At 40.8% G+C, this 10,471-nt stretch overlaps 1 protein-coding gene across 1 annotated transcript; it reads left to right on the plus strand.

Moving 5' to 3' along the window:
* The first annotated feature begins 5,249 nt into the window (after positions 1-5,249).
* LOC114903018 lies at positions 5,250-5,769 on the plus strand. Its single transcript, XM_029235807.1, is given in 2 exon segments — positions 5,250-5,331; positions 5,564-5,769. Coding segments are annotated over 2 exon segments (288 nt in total).
* The last annotated feature ends 4,702 nt before the right edge of the window (positions 5,770-10,471 follow it).

Raw genomic sequence — 10,471 nt, forward strand, 5'->3', positions numbered from 1 at the left:
GGATTAACTCCTATTGATTGACAGAGTTAATAAAGATTTCTGTATCCTTATAGATTTTAAACTTGTTCTGTCAGTTACTGAGAGAGGAGTGTTAGAATCTTCAGTTATATTTTGTATTTGTCTTTTTTCCTTTTAATTCAACAATTATTTGCTTTATGTACTTTGAAGATATATTTTTAGGTACATACATGTTTGTTGTGTTTTTTGAAGAGCTGAGCATTGTATCCTTAAAAAATGTCTCTCTATCTCTGGTAATATTCTTGCACAGAAGTCTACTTTGTCTTTTAATTTTGTCCTATGTAAGTCTCCTTATAACTAGTTTCTGCATAATATACCTTTTTCTATCTCTTTCTTTTAAGCTATTTGTGTCTTTATTTTTAAAGTAGGTTTCTTATAGGTAGATATTAATCTTTGATATTCAGGAACAAAAAATAGAATTCCAAGGAATTCTTGGATATTTCTTAAATCAGCTATCCAATATTTTTCATTACACTGTCTTTTGTTTGTTTGTTTGTTTCTTTTTTTTTGGTGAAGTACACATTTATACATATATTTTTCAATAACATGTAGAAATAATCTCCATTTGAAAAGGAAACATTAACACAAAATAAATGTCATATAAAATTTATAAATTTGGGGCTTCCCTGGTGGCACAGTGGTTGAGAGTCCGCCTGCCGATGCAGGGGACACGGGTTCATGCCCCGGTCCGGGAAGATCCCACATGCCGTGGAGTGGCTAGGCCCATGAGCCATGGCCACTAAGCCTGCATGTCTGGAGCCTGTGCTCCACAACGGGAGAGGCCACAACAGTGAGAGGCCCGTGTACCACAAAAAAAAAAAAAAAAAAAATTATAAATTTGAAAAAGAAAACAAAATAATACCATAAAATTTAAAAGTTATCGTTGTTTAAAAATTGTCATTCAAATATATCTAAAGAATTAATAGAATACTATTTAAGTTTATACTTAGCCAATTGATGTACATGTGGAAAATGTTAAAAGATTCATAAATCCAGTTCTTACTATTGCAACTATTGAAATATCATTATTTGTCATTTTTCAATGCCTTCGTTTGCGTTTCTGCTTCCATCAAAAAGATATGATTAAACCAGTAATAACAAAGTTAATAGCTGTGTTCGATAAAAAAAGTATCATTCTTAAAAAAAATGGTAAGAACACAAAGCCCCTGTGCACTAGTATTTACCTTTTTTTCATGACAAATATTACAAATGTAGAAAATTTTCTTTCATTTTTTTCATTAATGTTGGTTGAATTGTTAAAAGTGCATCTAAAAGCATCGCAAAGTGGGCTTTAGGGAACGTATTCCTTCATACAAAATTATTTCCTTTTTAACAATAAAAATATTTTGTCAGCTTGCCTTGATTTTTGTTTTGTCATTGAAATTGGTAATATTCAGATTTTATATCAGTTTCTAATTTTATTTTAGAGTATTATACAATATTCACATATTCTGCTATTTGTATTTATCCTATTAAAAGTACTTACAAAGAACTATAGCCTATAGTGATTATTAAGCCATTGGAATATGCTAGTGAACATTATGGGATAGTATTCATATAATGTTAATTTGAATCACCTATCAAGCAATGTATATAGCACTGCACAGGCTCATGTGCTAAAAATACCAATTTAAGGACTTATTTTGAATTCAAAACTTGTATTTCTTGAAATACCACTCATAGGATTTACATAAAGTATGCTTTATAGACTTATTAATAGTTATTATGTTTGCAAGAATGATTCACTATTAGTAGAAGACAGGGCCATAATCACAAATTTACAACATGACAACAGCCTGCTTCTCTCTTACCTGCTCCTTCCCTGGTTCTTGTAAATGTTCATCTTAGCTTTAGACTCTACATGTCAGTGTTTCCTACTCTTGCTTTTGGGATGACGTCAGTAGATTCCTCAGAACCAGTAACGTCTCTATATTTATTGTGAAGCTTTAATTTGCACTCACGATTTATAACTTTCCTGTTTTCCAAATTTCTTGACTGATATTTATCAGACTCATAATTTGGAGAAATATATAAATTTCCCTAAAATGCAAGGAAGCAATTCCATATGGAAATATTTATCATATATTTGAGTCTTGCTTTTTCATCATCTGGCTTTTAGTTGGTATGTTAGGGCATTTACATTTAATGTAATTATTAATATGGTAGCGTTTATGTCTACCATTTTGCTATTTGTTTTATATTTTCTCCCATCTTTGCTTTTTTTTTTCTCTTTTCCTATCTTCTTTTCAATCTATTAAGCATTTTTTAATATTCCATTTTATTTCTACTTTGGGCATATTAGGTATACCTTTTTGTTCCATTTGTTTTAATTACTCATGGTTTTCCAGGTGTATTTTTATCTTTTTATAGGCTACTTTCAAATTATATTATGCCACTTTATGTATAATTTAAGAACTTAGAATACTATATGTCCACTTTTCCCTTCCCATCTTCCCATCCTTTGTGCTACTGTGACCTTGAATTTTAATTCTGCATATATTACTAACTACACTGTTACCTATATCTATATTTATGTTTGTGTCTGTGTCTGTATCTATATATTTATCTCCATCCTTAAAACATTATCTTTTTAAAAAAACTATTGTATAATTGCTCATCTATTTACCATTTCTGGTGCTTCCTCATCACTTTTTTATAAATTGGAGTTTCTGTTTGGTGTTATTTTCTTTCTACCCAAAAAAGCTTTCTTTAATATTTCTTGTAGCATTTCCATATGTTTTTGCTCCCACTTGAAATGTTCTTCCCCCAATTACCTGTGTGACCAATTCCTTCACTCCTTTTTCTTTTGCTCAAAGGCCACAGTCTATGCAAAGTCTCTTTAACCATCTATTTAATATCATAGTATCCTGCCCCCACCTCCTGGCACTCTCTATAATCCCTCCTTGCTTTATTTTTCTTATAACCTTTAACATCAGATGACCTGCCTGATCATTTCTTTTTGGCCTACCTCCCTGCAGTTAGAATATGAGCTTCATGAGAACAGGGAATTTTATCTATTTTGTTCACTGATGTACCTATATATTAGTGCCTAGTGACACTAGTATTAGTGATAAATCGATCACCAGTGCCTATAACAGGGCCTAGCCCATATAGATGATCAATAATTGTTTGCTGAATACATACATGAGGCTCCTCTCATGTCCTTACATGGAGCAGAGTTGCCTTCTCAACTCTTAGTCTGAATCTGCTCTCACTGTATGTAAGACCCTAGGACTAGTCAACTTGTTCTAACCAGGCAGTTAACTTATTTAGTAGTTGATCCAATCCAATGATTGACCCCATGACACAATGACCTGTAATGAATGGGTTATTTCAGCTCATTCTCACATTTTCTGAAAACTGTCTCAGAGCCAGTGCCTGTACCAGACAGTGAGCATACAGACGGAGGCTGATGCTGTCTCAGGTTGCTCGGAGGCCTCTAGTCGAGAGCATGATGAATTCACCCAGAATCACAAGGTTGAGTGATGCCACAGAGGCACGAACAAGGGATGCAACTGGTGCTCACGTGGAGGAGACCAGTAGGATTATTGGGGGAGACTTTCCAGATGAGGTGACAAGTAAACTGGGTTTTGACAAAGATAAAATGGGAATTTGTGTGTAAGTACATATCTAAAGTGGAATAGTTTGACAGTTTGAAAAAATGAAACAACTGTGGTCCCAGGTTCATGTTCACTGGCCAGAAGACTGGTTCAGGCCTTCCATGACTGTGAAGTTCTCTCACCACACAAGACACCATCTCATGCTCTGCTTAAACACAGGTGCTTGAACCAGAGGAGTTTCTGCAGCTTCAGGACCTGTCCTCTCTCTACAGGTGGCACAAAAAACCCCTGAGAGGGAAAACTCTTCTCCGCTGGTGGAAGGAGCTTGCCTGGCTCCTGCAGAGGGTGAGCAGTTCAGAACCAGCATAACAAACTCCCTTAGACAACATCTGATTTCCAGCAGCTGGGCAACTTCTGAGGTTCTGTGCTCTCAGCATAGCCACAGCCAACATGGCACACTCAGGGTTTTCGTGTTGGGTACTGGAGATCCTCCTGCCACAAGCTCTTGATGTAATCAGGACAATGCTGTCAAGGACTTGCACGACTCTAGGATCTGAGAAAAGAAACCTTACCCAGCTCCACTTGGGGGCTGTCCCTCTTCTCAGTGAAGTAGTCCTCCGTTTTACTTTGAAGCCAGATTCTTGGGTCAGCTCCCACCTTTGTGTGTCCCAAACAACTCCTCCAAACTTTTCTCTCCTCAACCCATTTCTACCCTAATGCCCTCAACCTGCCCCTAATCTAGTAAACAAAGCCTCAGTAACATAGAAACATGATTTAAGAAAACAAATCTTCCCCCAAATATGTCACAGAGCTGTAAGCAAAACTAAAAGGCCATGATTAAGAGGACTGACATCTGTAAAAAGGGAGGATGCAGCTTGGTTCTCTGCCAGAACAGTATGTGCACTAGATTGATAATGAAAATAATAACCAATCTGTACTGCGTGCTTCCCATGTGCCATGCACTGTGCTAAGTGCTTCCCATTGACTAGACCTCACTGATGTTCACAACCATCCAAAAGGAATGGGGCCTCTTTTCATCTGCATGTTGCAGATGAGGCTTAGAGAGAGTAAGTAGCTTACAGGAGGGTCACAGGGCTACTGCATGGAAGAGCTAGGACAAGGTGAGCAGTAGTAGAGAGAAAAACATTTACTAGCAGAGCTGTGTAGTCAAGCCTATTCTAGATCAGCCAGACCCCAGCTAACCCACATACACGGTTGGTAATAATAATTAAGTCCCTGAATTTTGGAGTTCTCTGTTACACAGCAATAGCTAACTGATATACTTACCTTCTCAGTTCATTCTCAATTCCTACAGCCTGGCAAAGCCCCCAGAATGGTGTAAATGCTCAACAGCTGCTTGTTGTTTGAATTAATTTTTTTAAAAAGTCACCTTTTTAAAAACCCAGTTCATCATAATGTCTCACTAGTAACTGTCATACATACGCTGTGATATTCTTCCATGTGGTTTTGGAGGAATGAAAACAAACAAGTGAAGACAATGCTCTCTCTTGATATGGGTCACTAAGGATCCGGGTTCCTAGGGGTCGGGGCCCGGGACCACACAGTTACCTTTGGCATCGCCTGGAGGCAGCTGGTACATCCCACACCAGCTCTGATAAAGCCAGCCTCCTTCATCTCCCACTGGACTCCAGGGGTGTGAAACGAACCAACATGGCGAGGCATTTATTGGGATTCCATGCTGATTCTGAAGGCATGGCCACCTCTACCCCAGGGCACGCGAGTCTAGCCAGAGGTTGCCAGTGTGAAGTCAGATCCACTTTTCCTCTGATCTTTACAAAGGCGATTTTCCAACACATCTGCGGGGATACATCCTTCTCAGGCTGGCTGAATGCTGTTTCCCAGGGTCAGTGTTATGGAAGGTGGACTATCAGGTAGAAGAAGTATTCTTCAGAGAGCTGCATTCCCATGGGAGCGGTGACAGCTTGAGCCTGCCGGGGAGTCGTGTTGCATCCCGAGGTGTGAAGGGAAGGCAGGGACTGTGCATATGCTGCACCATACAGTTTTGCCTACTGCTGCTGGTAGCTACATTGTAGCTGTGAACACTCTGCTCCTCTCCCCTTCACCCTTGAAGATTTGCGAACATGCAGGATTGGGCTGCGTGAGGCAGAGCCTTCCCTGAATGGTAGGCAGTAGAGGATGTGGTTCCGATCGTTTTACCCACTGGGGCTGATGGCGTGTATTAGGGAAACTTAAAGCTTGTGGCTAAACAGCCTGCCCTTCCTCAGGCAGCCTTCCCACCACTACAGGGTTGAGAATTTTGGTTTCATTGGAGGTTTTTCTTGATACAGATTTAAAAAGCAAAATTCCTTCTAAAAGAAACAGACAGGAAAGATATCTAATCAGAGGCTGCACGAATGGAGAGGCCATCTATTGCACTAAAGGAAACACAGATGGGTGGCCCATTGTACCTCCGACGTGGTTTTGAGACTGCCCCTCGGTAGGCTTAAAGTCTACAGTCTAAAAACCATGAATGTGCTTCTATCTTTGCCAGATGGAACAAGGGAGCCTTAGAGACTCTCTTCTGACTGTGAGAGAAGGAGAGAAAAACAGGAGGAGGGAGAAGGGAGGAGAAGAGAAGAAAAGAAGGAGGGGAGAGGGAAGAGAAGGAGAAGTTCTTGTCAAAACCTTTTTAGCACACTAAACTAATTCCGTTCAACTCGGATTTGGTGAGCTGGATAATATTCTGTGCATGGCTCCTAAATGAATTATTAAGTGTCAACTCAAGATGGCTTAACTACAATATCCAATTTAATAACCAAAAGTATCTAAGTTAACAATAACAATTTTATAGGTGAATGTAGAGTTGTCAAGTCAAACCATTATAGACAAGCTTTGGGGGTTTTCACATAATCTTCCTCCACATCTCATCTTCTGTCACTAAATACCCACTTTGGAGAGTGTGTTCCATTTCAATAAAGATCATCCCTCCGGTGCAGGCTTTGCTATTCAGATCGAGCCAGCAAACCTTTTTTCTCCTTTCTAAAATATAAAGCTAAACAAGATCTCAGTCACAACTACCAAATCTTTATTAATGCATTCCTTGTGCTACTTCTGAATATTAATAAAAATTAATAATTAATTTTGCCTTTGGCATTGCAAGATATACTAGTTTTAATTAGTGTACTGTACTCCTATACAATTAAAAAATAACTGATGTCCACGCGTATTCGCGGCATCTGTGATCTTCTTTTCTGTTGTTGTCAACAAATGCCTTAAAAAACAAGTTCGAGAATGTTGTGCTGTCTGCTTGATTTACACAACCAAAGAAACAGGCAAATCTTTTATGATGAAACAGAACAGTTTTCTGTTTAAATTATACACAAGTATATTAACTAGAAAGAGAAAATTAAAAGCTGATGGCTACAAGGAATAATGGAAAGTCTATAAAAATGTTTTATCTATCAACAAATTTGCCTGGAAAATATCAATGGCTGGCACATCTCTCAGCTGAAACATGGAGAGGCCATCTTGAGTCTGTTATGTCAATTCCATCAAGCATTTAACTCTGATGTCCTCCTTATTCAGCTTTAGTTATTTAAATTCAGCATATCATGTTACTGTCCTACTACATCATTTTAATTGTGCCATGAACTACTTTATTATGGAATGCTAAAGTATCTCCTTGTGTCTCTCTCTTCCTCTTTCTTTCTTAACAATGCAGACTGTAAAACTCAAGACAGAACTCCTGTGGATAAAGAGAAAACAGCTTCCTTTGAAAACAGTTGTATCAGGAATCTTGAACAGAGAGAGCGGTTGCTGTTCTAGAAGGATGTAATTCAAATCCCACCGTACGTGTGTCTCTTGGCTTTATTTCTAAGAATCAGGAGTCTTTTTTTTAGGAACTCTCTACTGGACAACTACAAATATACCTGGGATACCAAGAAGTGATACACTAAGAGGAAACAGACTTAGTAAAGCAAAGGGCAAAGATGAAAAGGGCAGCACGAGGTCTGGATTTCACCCTTTACCCCAACCCAGTGAGTGTTTTTTAAAGTAGAAAATCAGAAATCGATGGAAATGCTTCTTTTATCAGGATGATGACCTTAATAGCGATTTTAAGCAAATATTAATAATAATAATAACTATGCCAAAGTATCTGCCCTAAAAATGTAATCTTTGGTTTATTTTTCATAACAGTATTGTCTTCATGGAACTTATCTTGGTCATGTATCTAATGACTTGCTCACAGTCTGTGTCTCCACCTAGAATCTCACTGCCATGAGGGCAGGCAATGCTATCATTCTATCCACAGCTGCATTCACCATGCCCAAGCACAATGCCTGGCAGAGATCGGACACTGAGCAGACACCTGTAGTTGAATTTATTAATTCTGACTTAAAATACATTTTTTTCTCCCTTGAATGCTTTGAATTTTCTTTTCCATGCTTATCAAAAGATGAACAGATAAACAAGCTGTGGTAGAACCATATAATGGTCTATTACTAAGCAATAAAAAAATAAACTACTAATACTCACACAACCACAAAGGAATCTCAAACAATAGGCTGAGGAATGCATGCCAGCTACAAAAGAATACACACTGCATGATTTAGTGCGTTTGGAGGTCTGGAGCAAGGAAAGCTATGCTGTGGGGAAAGAAATCAAGACAGAACTTTGATTGCCTCTGGAGGGAATTCATTGGAAAGGGGCATCAGGGAACGTTCTGGGGTCATGGAAACGTATATCTTGATTGGGCTGGTGGTTACACGGATGTGTGCATTTGCCCAAACTCATCAAACTGTACACTTAAGATCTGTGCATTTATGCTATGTAAACTTTGCCCTGAGTTTTTAAAATCTTAGGAATACACATTTTTTTCTATTGGTAAATGAAGGAGGCAACTCAGAAAATGTATATAGTTGGGGGGCGGATTCTGGAATTCCTCTCTCCACATCCCCACCTCCCTCCATAGGTCCCTGGACAGGACAACCAGACAGTGGAGGTGACAGACGTTACATCTCCTCCTTCATGCTGGTGCATTTTCGCAGCTGGAGTCCCCCTGACCTGGGCGCTGTGCCCTGTCTCTCTGACCTGATGCACAGGTAGGAAAGGCAGGGGTTTCTCCATCACAAGCACGCAGTTTTGGATGCAGAGACGTGCCTGGCTCCTCCACCAGAAGCTGTGAATAACACTCTTAACAGCCCATGCAAATGCTGTGGTCTATGTCTGCATGCCCAGCTGGTCTGCTGATCAATTTTTACTTCTCAAATTGGGTCAGTGAAAAAGGCTGGAGCTTTCCGTTCCTGTGATCTAAATTCTCCCTGCGATCTAAATTCTATTAACACTGAGAAGCCTGGAAACGCCAAGGCAGGCCTTTGGCTTCGCTGGGACCACCTTTGAAAGGCCCATTGACCTATCTTCTTTTTAGACTTTCTTTTCATTAAAAGGCCCAAATTTCCTGGGTGATAATGGAGGGATTAGCTTAGGAATTAAGAGGCCGTGCATCGTGCGGAGAACAAGCAAGTGATAAGGTGAGCCATGCCTCTCTTCTAATTGGTGCTTAACCACATCTAGACGGTCTTCTTGTCCAAGAAATCACTATGTGACCTCCTCATGTCTGGAAGAAGCACCAAGACAGGTGAGAGGGCTTCCAGATACTGCACCCTGGTGGGGGCATGGGCTGTGGACTTGGGGATGCCCTTTGGGGATACTCTGTTGGCTTCTAAGAATTACATCTTTCCCTCTTCTTCTACCTGAGAGGCTCTCACATTCCCGTCCTGACCTCGCTTTCCTATTTTCCTTTAGCCGTGGGTGACGAGCGTATATTCAGGGCTGGGAGTCAGAGCCCACCTTGTGTTTCCTACTCCACTCTTGTTGGTTGACTTTTTGGGGGTTGCCCAGGGACCTCTGGGTGTCTGACCTGCACCCAATGGCCGCAGCTCCCTACAGTGAGTTCTGAACCTGACCAGAAACTCTGGCTTGTCCAGAACTGTCTTGTGGATAAGCCTCTGCTTGGTGCCCTCCATGTTCCCAACCTAAGCCTTGTCCAAATTGATGTCAAATCACAGCAGCACCTCTCAGGTGGCACAGGCACCTGAGAGCAACTTGTACGTATGCGGTGGGTGGGAAGTGTCTGAGGAGGAAACAAGATACTGTGTTGGGCCAGAGCAAGAAGGTGGTCCAGAGAGCTGGGACCATCAGAGAGCATCTTGGAGGAGGGAAACTCAGGCTGCATCTTCAGGGAGGAACAAGTTCAGCCGAAGGGGAATGCTCCAGGCTCAACAAGCAAAGACATGTTGTCTGGGGAGAGAATGAACGCTATTTTTGCCAAAAGCAACTTTTCTCCCCTTTAATTCATATATTCCCATCCTAGTTTCACAAGTGTTGTCGTGTCACATAGCACCTGGCCATGTACGGCCACCCAAGATGGACAAAGGGACAAAGCGAGAGCTGTGGGTGGCGATAACTGCCTCACAGATCGGGGAAAGGCATCAGGCAGCTGTGGTTTGAATCCTGGGTCTATCAAAAGCTTCTCCTCTCTGCACCCCGCCTGTAAAATGGGATCTGTGACATCAGAACCGTCAAGAATATTAATGAGGCACTTTGCATGTAGTCCTTCAATGCAGGATAGCTAGTATTAATGTTTTCCTAGGGTGGGATCCAAAGCGTATTTACCCTAAATAAGGGGCCATTAAAAGGTGGTTCTTAAAGTATAAAAACAACAAAAAGGGGCTTCCCTGGTGGCGCAGTGGTTGAGAGTCCGCCTGCCGATGCAGGGGACACGGGTTCGTGCCCCGGTCCGGGAAGATCCCACATGCCGCGGAGCGGCTGGGCCCGTGAGCCATGGCCGCTGAGCCTGCGCGTCCGGAGCCTGTGCTCCGCAATGGGAGAGGCCACAACAGTGAGAGGCCCGCGTACTGCAAAAAAAAAAA

The sequence above is a fragment of the Monodon monoceros genome, unplaced genomic scaffold (genome assembly GCF_005190385.1).
Source record: "Monodon monoceros isolate NGI ecotype Baffin Bay Population unplaced genomic scaffold, NGI_Narwhal_1 Super_Scaffold_10, whole genome shotgun sequence".
NCBI classification, from domain to species: domain Eukaryota; kingdom Metazoa; phylum Chordata; class Mammalia; order Artiodactyla; family Monodontidae; genus Monodon; species Monodon monoceros.